Source organism: Sturnira hondurensis, unplaced genomic scaffold (assembly GCF_014824575.4).
Source record: "Sturnira hondurensis isolate 20B ecotype Veracruz unplaced genomic scaffold, ASM1482457v3 Scaffold0007406, whole genome shotgun sequence".
In the NCBI taxonomy this organism is placed as follows: domain Eukaryota; kingdom Metazoa; phylum Chordata; class Mammalia; order Chiroptera; family Phyllostomidae; genus Sturnira; species Sturnira hondurensis.
Genome location: NW_028080037.1, coordinates 2,803,445 through 2,829,300, shown reverse-complemented (window position 1 = coordinate 2,829,300; position 25,856 = coordinate 2,803,445). Strand labels below are relative to the sequence as shown.

Genomic DNA, 25,856 nt, shown 5'->3' with positions numbered 1-25,856 from the left:
TTGGGTAAACATACTTGCAGCAGCTTAAGGTGACAAAGTTTCACCTTAGGACAGCTGTTACATGCCACTTCTCTGTGTGTGAGAAAACACTTCAACAGGAATTACAATATATACATTTGAAATTGGTTGTGTATCAGATCTGCCCCAGGTTCAGTAAATAAATAATTCTTTTTAAAAAGTCTTTGTATTGTTTTATATATTGATTAATTCACGTTTGTTAGATACCATTTTCTATTCATATTTGAAATGAGAAAGGTCCATGTTTTCTGGGTAAGAAGCCCTGTGACGATGAATGCCTGTTACTTTTTGTGTCTGTACACTTGATAGTGAACAGGGTCCCAATTTTAGGTTTCCGTGTGGTTTCTTTGGGTCCGTGTTAACATCTTAAGTGTTTTTTTCATTTGGGAAAAAAGTTTTGAGTGATTTTTATTTAACCACCTGGTTTTGGATGTGGGCAGTGAGTTTAAGAGAATGGTTTTGCCCAAGGCTCCCAGAGGAAGAGTGATGGGTGAGACCAGAAACCCAATCTCTGCCTTTGGCAATGACTCCTCGCCCTTCACTGCACTAAGGTCCCCTGAGCGATACCAAAGGCGAGGTTCACGGAGCACAGGGTAATGTCCTGGCAAGATGCCAAACGCTTTACACCGCCTGTCTCCTCCACTCTTCAAAACCACCATTACCCTGGGCTTTCGAATCCTCATTTTGGAAATAAACAGGCCGGAAGAGGTCGCAGCAGGTTCAGAAGGTACTGGCAGACGCCCCAGTGCGGGTGCAGCTCCGCCCTTGCCCTCTGCCTTTGCTTTCGGAGCTGCCTGTGTCGGTCTCATTTCCCCAAAGCCCGGGTGTTCTGGGACTGCGGCGAACGCACATTCCAGTGAAAATGCCGTGGGCGTTCTCTTCTCGCGTCCTTTAGATAATGGAGTCTGCATGGACACTATTTTTGTGTATTCATTCCAAAATACTGTCTGTACTACCAGAGTAGCCACTGGGAGAAATAAAAGGAACCCCCCCCCCCCATTTTGGGATTTACCTTTTAGTAGGGGAGCTGAAGCGAGTGTGTCAGTTAAGGTAATTGCAAGCTCTGGGGGTAAGTGGTTTGAGTAATCAGGAAAGGAAGGCATCGCCGAGATGCCTACGCAGTGGAGGGGGCGGGGGGGGGGCGCAGGCACACAGCCGGGGAGGGCCGTGCCCACGGAGCCCAGCGCACAAAGGGGTCAGCAAAACTTGCTCAGTACATGCGCGTGGACAACCGGATGGCCCACGCCGCTGGTGAACGGAGAGCCCTAAACAAGACCATAACTTTCTCAGGAGTGAACCAACATTTATTATGTGCCAGACTTTGGATCCCCTCCATCAACCCTATCTTGTATTACTGTTAACCTGGGGCTCCGGGGCTGGGGTCCGTTTCTGTACACTCCTCGCAGCCCCCCTTTGGCCNTGGGGGTAAGTGGTTTGAGTAATCAGGAAAGGAAGGCATCGCCGAGATGCCTACGCAGTGGAGGGGGCGGGGAGGGGGCGCAGGCACACAGCCGGGGAGGGCCGTGCCCACGGAGCCCAGCGCACAAAGGGATCAGCAAAACTTGCTCAGTACATGCGCGTGGACAACCGGATGGCCCACGCCGCTGGTGAACGGAGAGCCCTAAACAAGACCATAACTTTCTCAGGAGTGAACCAACATTTATTATGTGCCAGACTTTGGATCCCCTCCATCAACCCTATCTTGTATTACTGTTAACCTGGGGCTCCGGGTCTGGGGTCCGTTTCTGTACACTCCTCGCAGCCCCCCTTTGGCCGGCGCGGTACCGTGCTGCCATCTGCCTCCAATTGGCAGAGAAAGTGAGAGAGACGGGCGGAATCCCTCCCGCCGAAATGCCCGCTCGTTGTGGAGAGGTGCCCCGAGCCCGTGTGGCCGCGCAGCGCGGGTGGCACCACTCCCACCGGGCCCCCGCCGCCGGCTTTCACTCTCTCAAATTCGGCTTTCCACTCAGGTGCGAGAGGGTACCTTTCCCGCGCTTCGGAACTCTGTGGCTAGAGCATGGTTCCCGGGCGGCCGCGTCGGAGACCGGAAGCGGAAGTGCTCGCCGGCGCAGTTCCTAAGTCGTCCGAGTGGCGACGGCGCGCTATGGAGCATGTGACGGAGGGATCCTGGGAATCGCTGCCGGTGTCGCTGCATCCCCGGGTTTTAGGTGTGCTCCGGAAGCTGGGGTTCCCGTACATGACGCCGGTGCAGGTACCTGGCGCGACCCGGGGAGGCGGGTCCTCCGCGCGCAGGGGCCTGGCGGGAAAAGGCCGGCTCAGGGGCGCCGGGCTCCCGCCGAACGGAACGCGGCTGAGCGGTGTCAGCGTTGCGACCCACGCCCTGGAGTTCTCACTCTTCCAGCCGGGCCTGCTGTCGCGTCTTCCGGCGGCGCGGACTCTGGGGTGGGGTGGGGGGGATGCCGAGCGGGCTCGATACTCTGGCTGGCTGGGGCGGCGGGCGGCGGCACACCTGCGCCGCGTCTTCACGCCCCATCCGCTTCTGCTTGCCGGCGCCTGGACCTGAGTGCCTGCCCCTGCTCCTCCAGGGCCGGACGTCGGGCAGGAGACTTAAGTCTCCCTGGGCTTCATTTCCCTTCTCTGTGAAATGACGAAAATGACCTTGCCGGCCGCGTGGGGTTGCTGGGGGATTCCATGAGACAATGTAGGCACGTAATGGGAGCTAGCTCGATGAATGTTACCGGCAGATGTTACTGTTAACTATTGTGTGGGCCAAGTGACCTGTTCTGGCCCAGCTTACTCATTTATTTAAGAAATTTATTGAGGACCTATCAGGTACCCTTATCTAAGATCTGGCGATTGTGCCAGGTTGGTCCCCACTCATGAGTTTTATTTTTTAATGCGGAAGAGAGAGCAAGGAGTAAAGGAATGGGGTTGCCAGCTGCTGCTAAGTATTATGAAGGAAGTAAAACAGACTGATGGGACGGCAGTGACCAGAAAGGCCCAGGAGAGGGTGTCAGGGAAGGCCCCTCTGAGGAGGTGTCATTGAGTAGATACCTGAATGATGGAGAAGGAGCTGGCTGTGGGGTGACTGGGCAGGGTTCCAGCGGAGAGAAAAGCCAGTGCAAATGCCCTGGGGTGGGAAATGGGCTTGGAGGGACAGAGAGGAGGCCAGGGTCCGTGTGGTGGAGGGTCTTGTAGGAAGTTGGAATTTTATTCTAAAGGCAGTGGGAAGCCATCTTACAGGGAAAGCAGTGCACTGGGGCAGAGGTGTGACCTTAGGGAAGGAAATGGACTTTAAAGGGTGAAAGGAGAAGGGAGGAGGCCAGTCAGGGGGCCAGTGTCCCTGGGAGATGGTGGTGGCTTGGCCTAGGGTGGAAGCAGCAGCTATTGAGAAGTCAGGTTCGAGTTAGCTATAGGGTTGCTGAGGGACTAGATGGAGGGGTTGCAGGAGGCAGGAGCCTAGAGCGACCCTGAGGTTTGTGTCCTGGTGTCTGGGCAGAGGGTACATTTCAAGACGAAGACTGGGGGCGGGTAACATGCTTTGGAGGGAGATTCAGGAGGGCTCTGTTTTGAACTACTGCGTTGAGGTGTTCGAGTGACCCCCAGGAAAGATGGGGCAAAACAGGCAGTGCTGGAGATAAAACTTGGGGTGCTGTGTGCCACGCTTGGGACTGTAGTGCCAATGGGGTCTCCCACCTCTGCCGTCAGGGCTGTGGGTTGAAGTCTGGGTCGTCCACTGCAGTTGTCACTAGGCACACGTGGCTCTTGCACACTTGGAGCGGGTGGGTCCGGATGGCGAGGTGCTCTAGGTGTGAATTGCACATTTTGGGGGGAAACTTCATATGATAAGAAGAATGGAAGCGGCCTCATTAATTTCTAAAATATTGATTATGCATCATTGTGGTAGTAGTTCACATGTAGTGGGTTAAATAAAATGTTAAAATTCATTCCACCTCTTCCTTTGTACTTTTCTTAGTGTGGGAACTAAGGTTTTAGAATCACGTCTGTGGCTCACATACTCATTGGACCGCAGGGGTCTGCGGTGGGCAGTCCCTCGGTCCCTGCACCATTGACGTGTGGACTGGTTGTCTCTTCACTGCCGGCTGTCCTGTGCATCACAGGCCATTCAACAGTGCCCTGGCCTCTGGTGCTTCTCCACACCATGAGCGCCCACCATCACTGGGTTTGACAGCCCAAACGTCTCCAGGTCAAATGTCGCTGGAGCGTAGGGACTGGTTAGAGAGGTCTGATGTGCTGTGATGGGGTGCACTTAGCCTTGGGGAGCAAGGAGCGGGGACTGGAGGGGCGCCTCTGAAGCCAGGCACGGGGTCTGCCTGATGTTTGGCTTCAGAAGGTCTGTTCCCCGCGCTCATTTCCGGCCCCATGTTTCAGGAAGGTGGAACCAAAGGGCCGGGCTTCGTGTCACCCCCGGGGGCTCGTTTAGTGTTCCGAGTGCAGTCTTTACCCTCTGCTGCCGGAGCTGGAAGGGACCTTAAAACTCAGTGTCTGCAAACCCTTCTGGTCCCCAGAGGACAAGTGGGTGGCATGGGACCAGATTTTGGATTCCGGCCCTGCCCACGTCGGGGCAGACACTGTTGCCACCGTGCCTCGCGGTGACTCAGCTCAGTGCCCGCTCTGGGGTGGGGCCACCAGGGCCGCCCCGTACCTTACGTTCCTAGGGCTCTGGCGTTATCTGTGCGGACATGGCCTTCTCTGACCTGTGCTTTGCCATCTCTCTGCAGTCCGCCACCATCCCTCTGTTCCTGAAAAACAAAGACGTCGCGGCGGAGGCGGTGAGTGCCTCGTCCCTGCAGCCTGTCCCCCTGCCTCCCCACAGTGAGCTGTGAGGAAGGCCGACCCAAACCCCTCCCGCCTCAGGTCACCGGCAGCGGGAAGACCCTCGCCTTCGTCATCCCCATCGTGGAGATTCTCCTGCGACGGGAGGAGAAGCTGAAGAGGAGGCAGGTGAGGACGGCCACGTGCTTTGTTTTCGGTGTCATCGGAGAGTTCACAGCCTTAAAAACGAATAGAAGTGCAGTCTGTTCTCGTTATTCACGGTTGCGGTGCCTGTGGGGTGGCCTCCCGTGGACGTGTTTGCAGCTCCCAAAGCCAGTGCGCACCGAGCTCCTGCTTCGCCGCCCCCGTGCCTGGCGTGGTTCGAGCAGGTGGCCCTGCTTTCCCGTTTCAGCCCTCAGACGGGAAACAGTCCTTTTCGCAGCCTGCTTACTGCTGCGGTGTCTGCATTTTTATCGGTGACGTCACTGTTTCAGTGGCCCCAGGCGTAGTGCTGAAGCGCAGCCCGGCGTCCCTGAGTGCAGGGCAGCTGTGACGAGCCATCACTGGGGAAAGGTGTGGTGGAGACGCTCCATTCAGGGGTGAGCGACGGCGCTGGTGGCCGAGTTCAGTGTTAGTGAATTGACAACACGTATTAAATGGGCGTCTTTGAACAGAAACATAAACTGAGCTGCTCTAGTGATTGGTTGTGAAAATGTGACCAGAGGCCTGCAGGAACGCCCCCCCCCCAGGTTCCCCCAGGAGCTCTGGCTCTGTCGTCGCTGACTCTGGGTTCCTGGCACATCGCAGGGCAGGGCTGCCGTGGTAACGAGGACTGACTGTGACTCAAAAGTAGCAGATGTGCTCGGTGGCCAGACGCTGCTGGGCGAGCCCAGGAAGTGAGGTCGCGGGTCCAGGGTGTGTGTGCTGTGCTTGCAGGCCCCGTGGCCTGTTCACCGTGTCCCTTCCCCCCACGTGCACAGGTTGGAGCCATAATCGTCACACCCACTCGGGAGCTGGCTGTCCAGATCGATGAGGTGCTGTCGCATTTCACGGAGCCCTTCCCGCAGCTCAGGTAAAGGGGACGCAGGGTCCCTGTGGGCCGTGGGCTGTGGGCCGCGGTGCTCCTGGCCCACTCAAGGACCTGCGTTTCGTTGTAGCCAGATTCTCTGGATCGGGGGCAGGAACCCTGGAGAGGATGTTGCGAGGTTTAAGGAGCGTGGGTAAGTCTGCTTGCTGCTGCTCGTCTCTCTGCTTGCCCTTGGCACTGAACCCCGGAACAGCTGACGCGAGGTCTCGGCCTGACCAGAACCGCCCCTCCCCAGAGAGGCTCTCCCTCCATACCAGCCTCCCCCTGCACTTCCGGCTCCTCCCTTCCGGCCCTCAGGGACTTGCCCTCCCGTGAGCCTCACCCCTGCAGGCAGGGAGGTCATGCCTCCCCAGTGACTGTGGGAGGCTCAGGGCCCTTGCTGTCCTCGGTCTGAGCTCTCTAGTGTCTCACACATCCCAGGTGGTCTCTGGCCCCGTCCAGAGCCTCGGACCCTCAGATACCCACTCGCCTGCCTGGCATCTCTGCCGGCAGCTCACAGCTGCTGCAGACGCGTCTCAAATGGGCCTTTCACGTCACCTGCAGCCCCCCGTCCCTCTCTCTACCCATGTGCTCCTGGAGTCTGGAGTCAGCCTTGACCCCTCAGGGTCCCCGCCAGTCCCCCATGGTTACCCATCACCAGGTCCTTTGCACCTTCTCTCTGAGCACACCTGACCCACCACCTTTTCTCCCCCTGCCCCCTCTCCCTCTGCTTTTTCTCCTGGGTCCTGCAGGAGCTCTCCTCTGACCATCTGCTCTTGCCTTTTATAACCCACTCTCCACGTGGCAACCAGAGTGGCCTTGTTAGTGTGAGCCTGACCCTGTCTCCTATGGAAACTCTGGTGGCCCCTGCCAGCCCTGAGGGATGATGCTAAAGTCAGCACCGGGCCTGCGAGGCCCCCCGCCGCTGCAGTGGCCTGACTCCCCGAGCCTCCTGCAGGCTTAAGCAGGAAGGGTGTTGGGGGAGGGTGTTGGCCTTGCCACCTTTCACCTACAGAGCCCGGCATGGTGCCCAGAGCGCCGCAGGTGCCTCGCACATAGGTGGCAGGCGTGTTCTCGCCCCAGGGGGCCGTCCGCCCTTTGGATATTGTTCGGTCCCAGGATGACTGAGGTTCATACTGAGCAGCGATAGGTCTCAGGCCCCATTTGTTAGTGACTCTCATCAAGAGAGGTCTCTGTCATTGAGCGCTCACCATATTCCAGCTCTGACGTGAGCTGCCTTCCACCGGGGTCACAAGGTCCAGGGCCTGCCAGGACCAGAACGCAGTGTGCATGTGGGAGGGGCCTGGGTGGGGTTGGGGGTGCTGGCTCAGGGGCTGCCTGAATAAATACTCCTACTACCGGGGAGGGGGGAGGTAGGGGACCCTGCCTCATTCGCAGAGTTTGAATATTTATTTATTTTTTTAAGTTTTTTTTTTTAAAAAATTTTTTAAAGAGGAGAAGGGAGGGAGACAGAGAGGGAGAGAAACATCCACATGGGGTTGCTTCTCACGTGTCCCCAACTGGGGACCTGACTTACAACCCAGGCCTGTGCCCTGACTGGGAATCGAACTGGGCGACCCTTTGGTTCGCAGGCCGGTGCTCAGTCTACTGAGCCACGCCAGCCAGGGCTAGAGTTTGACTATTTAAAACGAATAGGGAATTCTGTTTTTTTTTGTGTTACCTGTAGATTATTTAAACTATTTAATGCCTTAACAAAACTTCTGGCGGGCTAGCCAGTTTGTGGGGCCCACATTTGGCCTGCCAGCCCGCGACCCTTACAGGAGGGCGTCTCCATCTCTGTTCACCTGCTTATTTTGTGGGCGAGCTCCCTGGGGCCACTGGGTTGGAGAGTCTGGTCCTGGTCGGGTCCGCAGGCCCTGGGGGGACCAGATGGGGATTGTTGTGGCTTCGTGGGCCTCGGCCTGTGTCACGACTGTCAGCTCAACTGTTGTGTGGAAGTCACTGGAGACCACAAGTGTGTGAAGGGGTGGGGGTTCTGCCCATAGAATGTCACTGAAACAGGAGGGGCGTGGCCAGGTTCAGCCGATGGCCGGAGTTTGCTGTCCCTGCCCTGGGTCTCAGCCCGGAACCAGATCTGTGTCCCCCAGGGGCGTACTGCTCCCACCGGTGGGCCTCCTTCCTTCCCACTGGGACCTAGGTGGCATTTGGGGGGAGGCAGATACGAACTTGGTGTTTGGTACCCCCAAGGTTGGAGGGTGTGGTAAATGCTTCGCTTCTTCCAGTGGGAACATCATTGTGGCGACACCAGGCCGCTTGGAGGACATGTTCCGAAGGAAGGCTGAGGGCCTGGATCTGGCCGGCTGCGTGAAGTCCCTGGATGTCCTGGTGCTGGATGAGGCAGACAGGCTTCTGGACATGGGGTTTGAGGCCAGGTACGGGCTTTGGACGCGATCGGCTCTGGGTGGCACTGGACGTGAGAGGGGAGCGAAACGATGTCGTCGGCGCCTGGCTCACGGCCTGGAGCAGCCGCCTGGGGTTTCGAATCACGGGGTGGTTCGCGCCCTCAGGCTCTAGCCCGCAATGTGCATGCGGTGCTTCCTCCTAAGATGCATTCTCTGTCCTGGCCGCCTTCACGGTCCGTGTGTGTGCGCTTTAGTCAGCGCCTCTGTTGGGGTCCCACTCCTTCATCATACGGTTCACCGTCCAAAGTGTGCGGTTCAGTGGTCTGCAGTCTCAGGAAGTTCTGGGTCTCAGTCCCACCGTCCTCTCTGGCCGGCCCCAGTTGTGCACGCGCAGTCACACGCGTGTGTGGAGAACCGTGGGGCGAGGAGGCGATGAGCGTCACCCCCGCTCGCCGCTCAGTGAGACCTGCCGCGGACACTGTGACAGGCTCCCCCTCCGTCGTCCTCAGGCCCATCTCGGTCAGCGCTCGGTGCGTGCTGGTTATGGCGGTAAGTTGGGGCTCAGTTTGCACCCTCTTTTTTTTTAAATAGCATAAACACCATCCTGGAGTTCTTGCCAAAGCAGAGGCGGACGGGGCTGTTCTCCGCCACGCAGACGCAGGAGGTGGAGAGCCTGGTGCGAGCGGGCCTGCGGAACCCCGTGCGCATCGCCGTGAAGGAGAAGGGCGCCGCGGCCGGCAGCTCCCAGAAGACGCCCTCCCGCCTGCAGAACCACTACATGGTGAGCACCGGGTCCTCGAGGCTTGCTCAGGGCCATCGCGTCACACGTGCGCGCTGCGTGTGCCTGCAGCTGCGGCCCCGGGGGCCGCGGAAGGTCTGACTCGAGTTCCACGCTAAAGCAGTTTTCCTGAAGAAACTTAATTGTTGTTTTAATTGAACTGCTTTCAGAAAGCTTAGTTCTGTCTGTCCTTTTTTCTTTAAAAACTGAGATACGTGAGGATTTATCGGAGTTTTCAGGGAACCGTTTCTTTCATTTTACTGAGTTGAGGGTGATGGGAAAACCAGAGAAGCGCCGACCTTGCGTGAGCCCCAGATGTGCCGCCGTCACCCGCGTATCACTTACTGACCCGTCTGTGTGACCCCCAGGCCTCATTTTGTTCTCGGAGAGCTCTGGGCGCTTCTTCGTAGGCTCTGGGTCATGACGACAGGGAGCTGCTGGAAGTGTTGCAGGGACGGGGGTCTGCCTTTCCTTCTAAACGGTCGACTGTAAGAACAGGGTTAGCAGTTTGGTAATTTTTGTGTTTTTGCCTCCTTGAAATATGATTCCTTAATTTTCTCAACTTTCCCTGTGTGTACGTCTGTCAGTGGGGCTGGTGGTGTTCTCACTGACACATGTTAATTTTCTGTAGTCAGTGCAAACAAGCAGAAACCAATGGTGGGTGTTCTGGGGCGTAGCCTGCATTTCTCTAGGAGAGGACATCTGCAACATGGTACCCGCCCCTGGTTATTTTAAAAGGCATCTGGGCATAGTGAGCAGGACAGATGCGGGTGGGCACGCCTGCTGAGGCGTGAGCACGTTAACGAGGGAGTACCTGTGTGAAGTGTGTGTTGAGCATGTCTCTGAAGCCGGTGTGTGCACCGCCTGCCCCCAAGTGGTCAAAGGTCTTTATTACATGCAGGCGGGGCCCTGGCCACCAGCTTGTCAATCAAATGATAGCAGGAGGCAGCTGGGGGGCAGTGCGATGCTGCTTTGTGACTTAAACGATGCTGCTTTGTGACTTAAACGTTCATCTCATCTGCGGCTGGGAACATCTGATCTGCGGCTGTACCTCCCAGGTGCCGGCTCCTCCCCAGGCAGTGGGAGGGCTTTTGGAAATGTGATTGCTTGGTCACGAGGACACCCCCCTGCCCTTTTCTCCCCTCGCTGGGATGTCCTGGGCCCGCTGCTTGACAAGGCTCATCTACATCCACCAGGAGACAGGCCTTTCAGCCCAGAAGGGCGCCTCAGCTCGTGAGCAGGGCTCCCGTTCACAGAGAGGGGGGCTGGTGTCCAGAGCAGCGTGGCTGTGGCAGTGGGCTGTCAGGGTGCGTGGGTGCCATCCCTCGTGTCAGCTTCTGGGGGTGGGACACGTTTGCAGGTCAGACACTGCCAGTGGCGCCAGCCCCTGGAGAGCATGGTCGAGATCACGCAGGCCCAACTGATGGGGGCGCCGTCTCCGTCTCCGCCCAGGACTCCTGCCCTGGGCTGGGCTGGCAGAGTGGGGAGGGGCTGGTGCACAGTGTAGTAGTTGGCTGTGGGGGATATGTCTTGCCTTTGTTGTCCCCTGCTGATTGAACTCGAGTTCCTGATGGCTCATTGCCTGCGGAAGGGGCTCAGGGAGCGCCCGCACAGTGGCGTTGCTGTGCGGGGAGGTTGTTAGTGCAGGCAAAGGCGTTTGGGCTGTGCACATGTGCAGTCCGTAGGGGTGCTGATAGCTGGGAGCTTCTATGTCGCTGTGGCTGCGTTTGGGGGCATCTGAGTTTGTGAGGAGAAATGCCACAGTGAGACTGCGGTTTTGGTAAAAGTTGGGGGGACTCGCTCAGGTGGCGTCAGATGTCCCCAGTTTAGGGTCTGAGTGGAGCAGGGGACGCATCACTAAGGGAGACTCTGTCTCCTCGGAGGCCTTTCAGTGACGGTGTGCGTTCCTTTGTGCAAACCACCGTTCAGGGGCAGCGACTCTGAACTTGGCTCTGCACCAGTGTCTCCCGGGAGCACTTACCTAGTGTGGGTCTTGGGGTCCAGTCCTGGGGACGCTGTGACGCCTGTGTCAGCAGCACGTCGGAAGTCTTCGCTGAGCTGGGTGGCCCGACGGACGTTCCGACGCACGTGCCCTATGCGTGCAGGCCATCGGAGGGAGTCCTTAAAATTAAGGCCGAAACGGAAAATTGCTACAGACGCTATTACTGTCAGTAAGTTTTCTCTTTATCAGTTTTCCTTTTTATGTTGCAGGTTTGTAAGGCAGATGAGAAATTCAACCAGCTGGTACATTTTCTTCGCAATCGTAAGCGGGAAAAGCACCTGGTCTTCTTCAGGTAATGCTGCCGGGCCCTGGGGCGGGGCGGGGCGGGGCGGGGCGTGTGGGCGCAGCCACACCCAGAACGCGCAGGCGTGGTCCCGGGGGTGGGGTCTGGAGTCCCGCGGTAGGCGGGTCCTGACATTGCTCACGTCTCGGACATCAGGGTCAGCATTTCTGCAGTTGTCTTGGCCTCTCCTTTCTGTATGTCAGTCTTCTCGTAGTTTCAAGGTGGTCACTGTCACAGCCTTGTCCTCCCTGCCTGAGAGCTGATGAAGGAGGAAAGGCCCACGGAGGGAGGCAGTGTTAGCTGCATCCGTCCCTTTCCATCAGGGGAGCGGAAAGCTTTCTCGGAATTCCCTGCTCCCCGACCGCCTCCACTTTGATGCTGTGGGTCAAAGGTGGTCACCTGCGGCCCTCGCTGTGGACAGGTGCAGAGAGGGACCGCCGCTGTGCCCGCCTCTGTGGTGCAGAAGGTGAGGGGGCCAGCAGATCGCGGTGTCGGATCAGCCAGGCCCATGTTGCCACCGAGGGGTTTATGCAGTTGTCAGGACGCAGCTGGGGGCAGCTGTGCGCGCTCTCCTGGCGCCCCCTGCAGACCGACCTGCGGAGGTGTGTTTTGGAGAAGCTGCTTTCCATCAGCCATCCCACCAGTAGCGTGCACTAGCCCCACCGACCCACAGTTAAGGATACAACCTGGTGCACACGTGTGTGCACACATGCACATGCATGCAGCAAAGGTGTCACAAGACTGCACCTGACTCGAGGGGGTGGGTGGGGAGCAGTCTGGTGTTTTCAGTTCTGGTCCCAAGCCCCTGAATTGATGTCAGGCCCCAGCGGGGCTTTCAGGCCCCAACTGCTTTACCACATCCTGAAGGGACCTGTGGTGGGAACAGTGTGGCCGTCACTTAGCACAAGTGTCTTAGACGGAGGTGTTCCAGAGACAGGAGTCGGCCTGGGCTGGGACCGTGCAGCCTGGAGAAGGTGTCAGACAGAGGTCGGGCTCCGCCCCTAGTTCCCTGCTCTGTGAAAGGGCGTGAGGTCCTCTTGGTGTCCTTCCAGATGAAAGGGGGCTCGGGGTGAACTTTCTGAGGGGTGTGGCTTGGGAGCCCACAGACTCAAAGAGGAAGTCAGTCAGCCGGCCACTGGGAGACGGAGGGGATCCTCCTGCAATGTCTGCGGTGGCCCGAAGCCCAGACCAGACATCTGGGAGAGGACCGGCCGGGCCTGGCTTGGGCAACCTCTGAGCCCCGAGGGTCCCAGTCAGGGCGAGGGGCTGCTCTGTGGAGGAGGAGCCGGCGTGTTTGGAAATCTTCAGAAACTCTTTTTAATGTGTCATTGTTTTTGTTATGAAAGATACTTCCTTCGCATCGTGGGGCCAGGTTCCCCCTTGCCGAGTCGTTCCAGACAGCGGCAGTGTGTCCTCGGGGCCCTAAGCCAAGTGTGAGGCGTTTGGTTGGCAGCAGGGTTTTGGGATTCAGAGCCCGGTTGTGGGTCCTCACGGCCGCTTTGCCTTCCCCCGGAGGACTGGCCATCGCAGCGCTGTGGGCTTGGCCAGCAACTGAGCCCCCCGTTGCTCTCGCAGCACCTGCGCCTGCGTGGAGTACTATGGGAGGGCTCTGGAGGCGCTGGTGCGGGGCGTGGAGATCATGTGCATCCACGGGAAGATGAAGTACAAGCGCAACAAGATCTTCACGGGCTTCCGCAAACTGCAGAGGTGAGGCCTCGCGGAGATGGAGCGCCTCCAGCCGCCGCCCGCTTCTGCGCGCCCGTCCGCCTCCTGGCTTCGAGGGTGGGGGGTCTCCCTGCTGGAGCCCTGCTCCCCTGTGCCCGCCCGAGTCTCCTCTGTGGGCCTGCCCCGCCCGTCCCTCTGCCTTGGCCTCATCCCGCTTCTGACTGCCTTAGCTACCTGTCCACCCCCTGCGAGGTTGCGGGCCCCACGAGAGCAGGCACCTGTGTGTCGTGGAGTCCAGGTCCGGCTTCCCAGGGCCTGGCCGCTGGGGTTTTGTAACTGCCTGGCGCGGAGCGAACGGGGCGTGGAGCAGGGCATTCCACCCAGCCTGCAGGTTGTCGAGCGGTGACTCTGGGGGCGGTGTGTCTCTCAGGGACCGTGACTTGATTCTGTTTGTGCACAGAATGATCCTTGTCTGCTTGCCTTTTTCTTTTTTTTTAGAGAGAATTTTTGTAAGTTTATTTGAGCCAAACCAATGACATGCGGCTAAAAGCATGTTTGAGTGAAGCGGTGAAACTGACTGCCACACCTCAGTCAGGGACAGAGCATTTCACTTGCTTTGTTAAATGGCTGGAAAGGGCCAGGCCCTCGGCAGTCTCTCTTCAAGTGGGAGAACAAAACTTGGAGGCCCTTTCTGCCCCCTCCCCATGTCCTGTGTTTCCTGGGCATTCTGAAGCCCTGGGGGGTCTCGGGGGAGAACAAACGAAAACGTTCTTGCTAAGCATTTGCTTCAGGGAGAGCTCCGGTCACTGCTCTCACTGCTGAGCTGGGTGGTGCCTGCTGGGTGGGGACAGAGGTGTGGCCCCCACCCCGTGACGGCGTTTCCCCCTTCCCAGCGGGATTTTAGTGTGCACTGACGTGATGGCCCGAGGAATAGACATCCCCGAGGTGAACTGGGTGCTGCAGTACGACCCTCCCAGCAGCGCAAGGTACCGTGTGACAGGACGTCCCCGTCTGGGGGTTTGGCCTGGAAATGTGATCTCCAGGGGGAGAGGCAAAGTGACCGCCAGACACGGTCACAGACGGCAAAAGTAGGCGGGTGGGTGGGTCCCCTCCGTGAGAGCGGTGACGCCTGTTCTGCAGCCGTTACAGGCACTCCCAAACACTCCCGCCGTTCTCGCACAAACGCACGTGCTGGAACGTTTGGAGGGCGCCAGCGCAGCTCCCTGCGTGTGCAGACTTCAGGGACTCTCCCGGAGCGTCCGTGATAAAAGCTCCCAAACGTCAGAAGGGCCTGTGGCTGTCAGCTCCCGAGTGATACTAAGGGGCACTTCTTGGTAGAAAGTCTACGGGTCACCTTTCTTTTTTCTTTTAAATTATCTTCCGGGGACATGCTTACTGATTTTAGAGAGAAGGGAAGGGCGGGAGAAAGGGAGAGGCGTGGATGCGAGGGAGAAACGTCGGTCGGCCGGGTCGCACACGTGCCCCAACTGGGGACCAAACCTGCACCTGAGGCATGTGCCCTGACCGGGAATTGGACCTGGGACCCCTCTATGGGATGTTGTCCAGCTGACTGGAGCACACCGGTCAGGGCAGTTTTCTTTGTGATGCTTTCACGGTTTCCCAGAGTTTCTACTGGGACCGTGTCCTGCCCGTGCCGTCAGGGAAGCACCAGTTTAAAGCGAGCGTGTTACGGAATCGCAGCTGGTTCGCAGCCTGTTTCCTCGCCAGCTCTCCTGTCCCAACACCGGTCGGTGGCAGAGCGGGGACTGAGCTGCGGACAGGCAGCCCCGGGCCTGTGCTGCTCAGCCACCTTCACGTGGTGCTCGTGTCCCCACCCTGTGTCCACAGTGCCTTCGTGCATCGCTGTGGCCGCACGGCCCGCATCGGCCACGGGGGCAGCGCGCTGGTGCTCCTCCTTCCCATGGAAGAATCCTACGTCAGCTTCCTTGCCATCAACCAGAAAGTAAGCTGCCTGCGCTTGCCACACAGGGTGCCCGGGGCAGGGCGGTGGGCAGAGTCCTTTTCCCGCAAGGGGTCTGGAACTCAGGCTGGGCGTGGCAGCCTCCCAGGGCCGGTCACGCCAGTGACGTCACTGTGGGACTGACTGTCACTGGTGGACGCTCGTGGGAATGCGGACTTGATATGCCCATTTCCCAACCAGGAGTCAGGATTGTTATGTAAAGCCTGGTTTTAAGATTTTCTGTAGAATTTTAGAAATTTACTTTTGGACTAAGCAAACCACTTGGGCTGCTCGGGGCCTGTGATGGGGGTTCAGACGAACCCGTCTCTGCCTTTGGTTTTTCAGGCTGGGGCTCTGGGAGGGCCGTGGGGAGGGGACTGAGCGTGGTCTCTGTGCAGTGTCCCCTGCAGGAGATGGCGCCGCAGAAGGACACAGCGGACCTCCTCCCCGCGCTCAGGGCCATGGCTCTGGCCGACAGGGCCGTCTTTGAGAAGGGCGTCCGGGCGTTCGTGTCGCACGTCCAGGCTTACGCGAAACATGAGTGCAACCTCATCTTCAGGCTGAAGGGTAAGCCCGGCCCGTGCGCTGGCACCCCCGTCGGGAGCAGGGGTTGCGGCACGAAGCGCTTGCCTTGCAGAATGTCGGGCCCTGTTGGGGTTCCTCTGCTCTAAACATTCGACAGGAAGTCCCGGGTGTGAGTAGACAGGGAACTCGCTGCCGAGTGTTCCTCGGTAGTAAGAACACAGTTGTTTTAATGCCCACCACAAGGAATCCAGGAGGGCATTTGGTCAGAGAGCCGTCTTGCTGGGACCCCACCCTGGGTGCGCTCACTGTGCCAACTCGGCCCCCAGATCTGGACTTCGCCGCGCTCGCCCGAGGCTTCGCCCTGCTGAAGATGCCCAGGATGCCGGAGCTGAGAGGAAGGCAGTTCCCCGACTTCGTGCCTGTGGACGTCGACACAGACACGATCCCGTTTAAAGACAAGGTCAGAGAAAAGCAGAGGCAGAAACTGCTGGAGCAGCAGAGAAAAGGGAAAACAGAAAATGGAGGGAGGAGAAAATTCATGAAAAACAAGGCGTGGTCGAAGCAGAAGGCCAGAAAGGAAAAGCGGAGGAGGAGCGCGAAAAGGAGAAGGGGAGAGGTGAGGCTCTCGGTTTTGGACACCCACCCAGGTGCACACCCCCTCGGACCCGGCACCCTCTAGTGGCTGTGCAGGGGCTCGCAGGTTCGCGTGTCCCTGTGGGGACTGGGGAACGCGCTGTGTCCCTGGTGGGAGGTTGCTGGGGCCCCGCAGACCCTGTGGCTGGGAAGTCAGGGTGTGTTGCCGTGTGTGCACCCAGGGTTCGGATGTGGACGACGAGGACATGGAAGAGCTTCTCAGTGACACGAGGCTCCTCAAGAAGCTGAAGAAGGGCAAGATCACGGAGGAGGAGTTTGAGAAGGGGGTGCTGACTGGGGCCAAAAGGCCGATCCAGACGGTAGCAGACCTGGGGACTTCGGACGTGGAGGAGGACCGCTGATTCCGGGACTGCGTGCCAGACGGCATGTGCTGGCATCGCCTTGGCCACAGCCCCAGCCGACCTGCTGGAAGTGCCGAGCACCGTCATTTTAGCCTGGGGAGGGTGGGGCTTTCACCTCATGTTTTACTAAAACCCGCTGGCTGTGAAGTCCAGCAGAAGATGTAAAAATGAGTGTAAATATTAGACATCAATATTTATTTTGACGGGTCGCCTGTAATTACAGAGCTTCTTTTTCTGGGCTTATTTTGTCCTTGTTTCTAACATACAGACACTGCAGTGCACTTGACTTCAGGCACCTGGCCTCCGCGTGTCTGGCACGGCCAGGGTCCTCCTTTTCTGACAACGGCTCCTGGGGCTCTAATTGAGGAGCGGGTGACAACCTGAGGGAGCAAGTCAGGGTCCGGCACAGAGCACTGTTAGGCCTGCTGTCGAATGAAGTGTATCTCCTCCTAATGCAGGGTGTCCTGAGTGTGAGCAGGGCTGCAGGGCCCTCCCTCAAGGAGGGGGGCCTGGGGCAGCGCCACATGGACCGGATCCAGCTCTTTCCTGCTGTTCATTAGAAGGTGCTGCGCTCGTCCCAGATAGATTTTCCCACGTTGCTCAGGTCCCGACCGAGTTGAGGTTCCCGTCCTTCAGAGACACAGACCTGACATGTGCTCGACAGGCGTCTGGGTGGTGGCGGGCCCTGTGGGAGGCCCATGCTCCCCACGGGGAGCCGGATGCTGGCTGCGCAGGAGTGTGCCGCCCCCCCTACACGCACCATGTGTGATGTGTGGCCCCGGCAGTCCTTCACTCCTGCAGGAGCACCGGGCTGCAGGGAGAGCGCCCGCTTGGTCAGGCTGGTGTCTCCTCCGTGGCTGCCTTTGGCAAATTGGCCTGTAGTGTGGTGGAAGGTGCGGGAGTGGGAGGGATGCGGGCTCAGCTTTCATTGGTTAGGTAGCCAATAATCTAATGTATTTCTGGAAATAGGAAATGAAAAAAGTGCCTGGGAACCGTCAGTACAACTTAGGTTGAGTTTTAGGGGAACCATGAACATGTTTAAAGGAGACTGAAATGAAAACAAAGGTCACCAAAACTTAGATTTTAAGTCCTTAGTCCACAAATCTTCATTAAGAAAACAATCCCATCTTGGCTTGGCTCACGGGCCAGGAGGCCCCCCCCGTCAAGGCTGCATCTCCCACGGGCGCCGCAGGGCTCTCCCATGGGAGAGCAGGGCTCCCTGGCTACAGATACAGCTTGATGAGCTCGTCGCTGACGGCGGAGGGTGTCAGCACACCCAGGTCCGTGAACAGCAGTGTGACGAAGGAGGGCGGGGTGTAGTCAGCCCACGGGTGCTCCTCCCGGAGGTCCTGCCCTGTCCGTGCCGACAGCAGGGTGGCTGCCTTGTACTGAGGAGGCAGGAAGCAAGGGTTAGTCTGCCCCCCAGACTCGGGCTTGCCCCCCTCCCCGCCCCCGCCACAAGGCCCTGCCCCAGCAGGGTAGCATCCTGCTGCCTGAGTGCGCCCCATGTCTGGGTGGGCCACACCAGGGCAGCCCGCTCGCCACAGAGCCCACACCAGTGTCCCCTCAATAGCGAGCAGCCTCCCCAGGTAACGGCGTGGACAGAGTGCACCACGTGCCAGGCACCATGCTAAGCCCTACCCAGGACCCTCAGCCCTGGTAAGGCTGTTTTCCTGATGCACAGAGGCCTGAGGTTCCGGTCTGGAGAGGAAGGAAGGACCCTGCAGAGGGCATGGGGTCAGTAGGTGGCAGGGGAGGGAGCTGAATCCAGACCGCTGACGCCTAAGCTCACACTGCTCACCCACAGCCGCTGCCCCTGCAGCCCGCATGCACTCAGTGCTGCAGGGAGTGTGGGACGGGAAGACTGAAATTCATGGGCACCTTGGCCCCTGGGAGTCTCCCCACCCACAGCTTATCTTCAGTTTCGATGCAAATGCCCCTTCAAACATGTAAAACTCTTGCCTTAAACTTATCTGGGACGTCTTGCTGGTTTAGCGGGAAGAGCCGCACAAACTTGAAACTTTCCGCAACCACATAAAACGGCTTGTTCTGTGCTTTGGCGCACACTGCCATCTGGTTGGTTCCGATCTGGGGGTCAGAGGTCAGAGGAGACAGGTGAGATGTCACAGCACTTGCAGGTAGAAGCAGCAGAAAGTATGAGTGAACAAAACAGATGTAACTATGACTCGGGAACTGGCCATGATCTTTTAAGGACAACAGCATAGATAGTTTCCCAAAGATACACGAGCAGGCAATGAACTCAGGAAACGAAGCTCAGCATCCTTCGGAAGGAAATGCAGGTCAAAACCACAGTGAAATGCGGCCTCACGCCTACTCAATGGCTATAGCAGCTTTTGAAAGTCTGGGCGGTGGGGGGAGGCGGAGACACAGGAATCGCGTGCACTGCTGGTGGGAACAACCCTGGTAGGGCCGCTGCGGCCACAGTGGCGGTTCCACGAAGGGCTAAACACAGAACCACCAGAACCACCACGTGACCCAGCAGGGCCACTCAGGTGCGCACCGCAAAGAATCGGAACCAGGACCTCAGCCGGGTGCGTGTGCACCCACAGCTGTATCGCAATAGCCAAATGTCTGTTCTGTCCATCAGCGGATGAATCGACAGACCAGATGTCAGCCAGGACTCAGCCGCAAGGAAACAGGAAGCGCCGGCCCACGCTGCAGCCTAGACGAGCCAAACTCCAGGGAGAAACGCTGTGATTCTGCTCCTGCGACACAAGGTGCCCGGAACAGGCAGGAATCACGGAGACAGAGAGACTGGGAGATGCGGGGCAGGTGTGGTGAGGCCTGCCCGGGGCGGGCACACCTCTCAGAAAGGACGCGCTGCCTTGACGACGGGGCTGTGATGGACGCCACTCAACTGTGCACCGGAAACTGGTTAGGGTGGCGGGTTTCATGCAATACGGCCTTTAACACAAACACAGAAACTGAACTACCGTGAAATCTTTCCTCCGTTACGCAATGGAGAGTGCCGTTCTAATAGTCTGTTGATGTGAAGTGTGCTTAATTAAAAACCAGCCAACTAAAAAACCCAATTTCAGTTAAAACATGCTTTGAGACGATATAGATTACATTCTCCTCGTTCACATAGCTCAGTCTCCAAAGCAGGGTGGAATTTGACCAAAACAGGACAGACCACTGCAGTGGCTTCTGGGACTCGGGAAGCAAGTCACCGCGCTGCGCAGGGGCAGGCCGAGCCCCAGCAAGTGGCCCTGCGCAGGGGGCTGGCCCACGCGGTGCCTCCCCGGCCGGGGAGGAGGGACTGCGGGGAGCTGAGGCTCCTACCTTGTTGATGATGCCTCCGTTTTCAACAACTCCTTCAGCACCGACTATGACAAGATCCACTCTCTCCATGATGTAGCTACAGAAGTTAAGGAAAAAAGTTTGCCCTCGTTTCCCGGCTCTCATTAGCCGCATCGCCACCTGCAGAGGTTCACGTTCCCCCGTCTCCATGGTAATTCCTCTTGCAACTTGCTTCCCGAGAGCACTTCCCACGTGAGGCAGCCCCTGGGACTGCTGCCATTCCCGCTGCCAGGGTGTCGGAGCCCGCTGGCTCACCGTCACGAATCACACTGCACCCAGTGCGTGCACCCAGACGTGCGTGCCCGAAGCAAGACTCTCACGACCTGTGACCGATCTTAACACGTGTGGTGCACAGTTCCTGTTCTGCCTCCAGACCCACAAAACTGAAATTTAAAGACCTGATGTGAAGTCAGAAGATGTTCTGTAATTCAGGCATCTTTCAGATGGGAATGGCAAATTACCTTTTTAAAATTTTTTAAAATTTATTTTCAGAGAGAGGGAAAAGGAGGGAGAGAAACACAGATCAGTTGCCTGTCACTCGCCCCCAACCAGAGACCTGGCCCGCAGCCCAGGCATGTGCCGTGACTGGGAATGGCACAGGTGAGCTGTCAGCCCGTGGGGCGACGCTCAGCCCACTGGGCCGCACCGGTCAGGCCTGGTGCACCTTGTACGGTGAGCCACTGGTGGCGTTCTGTGGAATGCTCTGTGGAACGCGCACTTCCCAACACAGCCCTAATCTTGTTTGTCAGCCTCATGTGCTTTCTTTGTGAGACTGTTCCTCCCACCTCCTCTCTGAGGGTCACCCACATGCGACCTCGGTGTGGGCTGCATGGGTGCGAAGAACCCCTGTGGCACTGAGGACACCCGTGTCTTCAGAGGAAGAGGCAGCACTGACTGCGTGTACTGACCACACCCCGACCTTGTCACCTTGCTCTTGGGATGCCCTGTGATGCTGTGTAAACGACTCACCCCCGCACCCTGCAGCTCCCTGCTGTGAGCAACGTCATGACCCTGTGAGGGCCCCGGCTGGTGCGGCTCAGTGGACCGAGCGCCGGCCTGCAAACCGGGACGCTGTGAGTTCTATTCCCAGTCAGAGCACGTGCAGGGGTTGTGACCCTGCTAGGTCACGTGAGAGGTGACCGATCGATGGGTCTCTCTCACACTGACGTTTCTCTCCCTCTCTTTCTCCCTCCTTCCTCTCTCTCTAAAAATACATAAATCAAATCTTAGGGAAAAAAAGACCCTGTGACAAGTTGCTGTTTAATGCGGCTGTTAATTAGGGGGTGGGACGCCGCCCAGTGCAGGTTTACGAGTGGGACACACACCTTCGGTCCGGAAGCCCTGCCCCGCGCCGACCCCGGGAGTGGGTGGGGAGGAGACACTGTGTCTGGGGAGGCTGGCGCTTACCCGACAGCAGCATCCAGGACCACGGTGACAGGGACATTGAGGTGGCAGAGGGCTTTGGCCATTTTCTTACTGAAAATGACATTTTGAACACATTAGAGAAAATCCAAGAAAGTCCCAATGCAGTGTATAATGTGGAGTATGGTTTAAATGCCCGTGATGAACCACTCTAGGCTAAAACTCTGTTGGCATTCACGGACTGAGGGGCAGACCCCTGGACCTCGGACTCCGGAAGCGAGGGTCAGGGTTCTTTAGAAGGAGGCGTGTGTTTCAGGGAAACGACCCCCCTGGGGACTATGGGTAAGACGTGCAAATCCAGGAGAAAGGTATTCTTTCGTTATCTTCTGCATAGATGAGACATGAACTGTCTATTCCTTTGTAAAAGATACCGCTGCTCCTCTGACTTCACCATGAACAAAAGCCGTGGGTACCACACAGTGACTGGCCATGACGCCACAGGGATAGGCAAACTGGGGCACACCCCGGGTGGAAAGGTACTTGCCCAGACAGGTCAGGCTGGGACTCCGTGACGTACACACTGAAGCGCTTCTTGGCCGCCACAGCCGCTGCCAGGACCCTCAGCACCACTCGGGAGCAGGCGTGGGTGAGTATTCTCTGGGGACCGAGAGCACTCCGTCAAAGGGCCGTCCACCGACGGCCACCACGCCCTGCCGCTCCAGTGCGTCCCTGGGCCCTACGGCTCCCCCTGTGCTTTCTGACAGATCAGCCGAAGGCAGGAGTCCCTGATGCTGTGCCGAGTCTGAAGCCCACGCACACGGGGAGAGAGGTTTCTGCCAGACGAGTGTGTGAGGGCCTCCTCTTCCCCAGCACGTACGGAAGTGGAACCCCCGCAGGGGACCAAAGCCTTTCGACTTGAGGCTCCGCTGGACTCCTTGGGGTTGGCGTCCCCGTTTCTGAGCCACGGTGTAAGCGCCGGGCAGAGAGTGCAACACCCGCCGTGGGCTGGGAGGGGCTGCGCTCCAGCTGCCACCGTGGTCCCACAGATGCCATACATCTGGTGTTTCTAGAGGACAACGTGGGACAGACGGACGTAGCTCCCCAGCTCCTTTCTGGCCTGAGAACTCGTGGGAAATTCAGGTTCTCGGGCCCTGCCCCAGACCTACTGAGTCAGAATCACATTTAATAAGATCCCAGGCAGTTCCCCTGCACGTTTACATTGAAGCGGCTCTGCTCTGAGTCTGTTCTCAGTCTGTGCTGACGCAGGTGGGTGTCACACACTGAATTATAAAAGAAACCCCCCACAGTGTCAACAGCGCGGCACGTCGGCCGGGAGGGGGAGGCCAAGGCCGCTGACAGAGCAGTCGTCATCTTGCTCCGACTCGGCTAAAAATGGCTGTGCTGGCAACTGGCTTTGTACAAGTCCCGCTCATGCCTCTCATGCTGCTTATTTAACAACACACTTCAAAGGCTGGGAAGAGGGTAATAAAACAGGACAAGACTTCAGAGTCAAAATGCACATAAATAATTTTACGGCCAGTGGAGGTCTGACGGCAGGAAGGAGGCAGGCAGAGGGAGAGGCCTCACGGAAGGTTTACTGGCCCCGTGCAGGGGACTGACGTGACCTGCAGCTCCTGTCCCCCCTCCCCCGTCGACACCTGGCAGCTTCGCTCCTCCGCCACAGCACATGAAAGGAAGTCAAAAAGAAAACCTCAAGCCAGAGCCAACCTCCGCCAGGCAGAGACAGCCTCAGCCAGGGACAGGAGCTGTTCTGTGTGGACCCGACTGATCACACTAACTTAGTGCGCATCCAATAATAAAAATGCTTTCTTATTCAGACATTAGCTCAAACGTCACCCATGCTGTCCCCGTGTTTTCTCTGCCTGTTTAAAACGACAGCTATGGTACTAACACCTACATTTACACAGTGCTCGCTGGGTGCCAGGCCCAGCGCCGAGTCCTTACACACCACCTCACTGATCCTCACCACAACCCAATGAGGTGGGTGCTCTTATGCTCCCTAAGTAGCAGAGGCGTTAAGTGCAGCTCAGAGAGGTTAAGTGACTGGTCTGAGGTTACACAGCAGGTACTGGCAGAGGTAGGATTTTACCCCAGGGGTCTGACTGCGAAGTCCTAGCTCCCGTCAGCGCATGCGCGGAGACCGACTCACCGCCCCGTCTTTGATGAAAGTGTGGCACAGATCCGAAATCTTACTTCTTGACAGTGATATTCTCCTGAGAAAAAGCTCTCCCCGCTCAATCATGACCTCTTTACATTTGGAGAAATCCTAGGAAGAGGAGAGCACAGTGAGGGCCCGGGGAAGACGCAGGCGGAGGCAGCGACGTGGCAGGGGACCAGAGCAGGCAGGGCTTACGGAGTGCTCCAGGGAGGTGAGGCTGATGAAGCGCAGGAAGAGCTCCCCGCCCGAGGACACGGCCACCGAGGAGTCCACTCCACACAGGGTCTCGATGGCTCTGGTGAGGTTCGCTCTCAGGCCCTGGATCGTCTCCCCTGGATGGACAACATGGGCAACGTGACGTTTGTCTTAGTGCCACAGCCCCTGGGTGGGGCTGCGATTCGTGCTGCTGGGACTCGCGGGCGCGCCCTGGGTGCCAGGCACCATTCTAGACACATCAGTGAGCAAGAGACGCAGGAGCCGGGACCCGAGCTCGGAGGGTGCGCCCTTTCCAGTGGAAGAGGCCGACAGTAAACAAGTACCCAGAGGAATGTGGACGCTCATTACAGATGGTAAGGAGGATAAGAAAAGGCAGAATGATGAGAAAGGTGGGGCTGTGGCAGAGCCAACACGATGGCTTCTTGGAGCGGGGGCCACTTAAACTGGAACTTGCGGAGGGGAGGATCCGGCTGCATACGGAGCCGATGCGAAAGGCGCAGGGCCAGACGGTGACAACGCCGAGGCCCTGAGATGGGAGCAAAGTTGGTGTGAGCGAGAGCACGGTTCACGGAGGGCCAGCGTGGAGGGTCTGTGAGGCGGCGTAGGCGAGGGTTAGGGGTTTGGACGCTACTGTAAGCACAGCGAGATGACACTGGAGGTGGCCCTGGAGACACAGGTCTCTAGGCCAGCCCTTTGGGTTAAAGAAAGCTTTATTGTTTTGCTCCTGCAAGAGGTCAGCCATACCCAGATGCTCATGTTGGGAATGCATGAATTAGTAGGCAATCACAGTGCATGATGTTAACACCAGAACTTATTCTGGAACATTCTCTGCAACATCTGCACAGAATCTGGCACAAGACAGTCAGAAAGCTGAACTGTGGCTATGATTTAAGCTTCACAGTCAACTTGATATAAAATGGTTATTCTTTTAAATTTTATTTGCTTCTTTTTAGAGAGGGGAAGCGGGAGAGAAAGAGAGGGAGAGAGACATCAGTGTGTGGCTGCCTCTTGCAAGCCCCCAACTGGGGACCCAGCCCCCAAACTAGGCATGTGCCCTGACTGGGAATTGAACCAGTGACCCTTTCGTTCACAGGCGGGCATGAAATCCACTGAGCCACACCAACCAGGACTAAAATGGCTATTCTTGATTCAAAGTGTTTTCATTTATGAAAAGGAGCCCATTTTAATGTTAACTGGAGGGCTCTCTATAGCTTAAAAGGAACAGTGAAATGAAGGAAGAGCCTGAGTTCGGGGTGACATGACATTATGTAGGCACACGCACCTCCCTCACTGTCTCCACTTCTGACAGGGACCAGTGTGTTTGAGGAAGGCCCTCACCTTTATCTCGCTTCAAGAACTCCAGCAAAGTCTGTATGGCAGCCACGGCTGAGGCCATGTCAGGATCTTCTTTCATCTGAGACTTAAAGTATTCAATTAACTCTGGAACAGAGAGAAACGTGACTCGTCAAGCTCACCTGGCAGGCTCTAAGGCCAGAGGCAGTCATTGTTGACCTCACGAAGCAATCTCATTTAAAAACTTTCTTTTCAAGGTGTTTAGCTTTCAGGGTAATGACGACGCTTGATGGGGATAGAGATGACATCTGCTAAGTGACAACTGAAAGATCATTCTCCCTCTTCACCGACAGACACCCCAAGCCCCGAGAGCATCCCAGCCTCAACCACCTTATCAATTCTCTTGTACCCTCACCGACAATCTGCTAAGTCAAGCCTCTTCACACACAGACTTATTTACGTGTGTGGAGGGTTCCACCCCTTCGCTTTTTTCAACATGAAAACTACATTAGAGATGTTAGTTTGCCCTTTCACTTAATAAAGCGCTTTGATAACCACACTAGATAGGCACACCAAACGCGCCTTGTTCTTTTGACTCTAGTACCGGAGTCATCAGGACGGGGAGTCTCACTTCTATCCACACAGGGGCACATCGAGACTGCTAAGGCTTGCACGCTCCGCCCGAAGTTTGTTTTCTGGACGAGGGCACTGGAAGGGCGCGCGGGGAGAGGGAGTGCCTGCGGATACTCTCAGGGTCCATTTCCTGGACACGGGACCGCGACAGGGGTTAAGGAACCGCATTCGGCCGAGCAGCCTGGGCTTGGAACGTGAGCAATCCCGGAGCCCAGACTGGGCGTGCGAGGCGGGGATAACCCTTGGGCGGCTCCGCTGTGGACCCAGCAGGCCCGTCCCGTCCCGTCCCAATTTACCCCTGTCGTCCATGGTGCCCTCCTGACGGCGGAGCCCGAGGAACCCGGAGCCGTCGGTGCTCCCCGGAGGAGTCCCGCGACCGCGCCACCCCAAGCCACAGGGACTGACAGCGCGCCGCGCGGCCCTGCACTCCACTTCCGGCGCTCTGGGGGCGGGGCTTAGG

The 25,856-nt window shown here is 57.6% G+C and overlaps 2 protein-coding genes across 2 annotated transcripts; one reads left to right on the top strand and one right to left on the bottom strand.

Annotated features, from left to right (window-relative positions):
* The first annotated feature begins 2,077 nt into the window (after positions 1-2,077).
* Positions 2,078-16,631, top strand: DDX55 (DEAD-box helicase 55). The gene is made up of 14 exons (XM_037051921.1): positions 2,078-2,230; positions 4,722-4,772; positions 4,858-4,944; positions 5,736-5,827; positions 5,913-5,975; positions 8,065-8,214; positions 8,776-8,965; positions 11,174-11,256; positions 12,823-12,954; positions 13,806-13,898; positions 14,761-14,875; positions 15,271-15,439; positions 15,724-16,013; positions 16,213-16,631. Exons 1-14 carry the CDS (start codon positions 2,123-2,125, stop codon positions 16,390-16,392), a joined length of 1,803 nt encoding a protein of 600 aa, XP_036907816.1. The 5' UTR covers positions 2,078-2,122; the 3' UTR covers positions 16,393-16,631.
* Positions 16,632-16,925: 294 nt separating this feature from the next.
* On the bottom strand, positions 16,926-25,828 carry EIF2B1 (eukaryotic translation initiation factor 2B subunit alpha). Its single transcript, XM_037051922.1, has 9 exons — positions 25,693-25,828; positions 24,809-24,910; positions 23,450-23,586; positions 23,246-23,362; positions 21,620-21,732; positions 21,121-21,189; positions 19,696-19,771; positions 18,355-18,480; positions 16,926-17,780 (listed from the first exon to the last, which is right to left on the bottom strand). Exons 1-9 carry the CDS (start codon positions 25,703-25,705, stop codon positions 17,616-17,618), a joined length of 918 nt encoding a protein of 305 aa, XP_036907817.1. The 5' UTR covers positions 25,706-25,828; the 3' UTR covers positions 16,926-17,615.
* Positions 25,829-25,856: the final 28 nt, after the last annotated feature.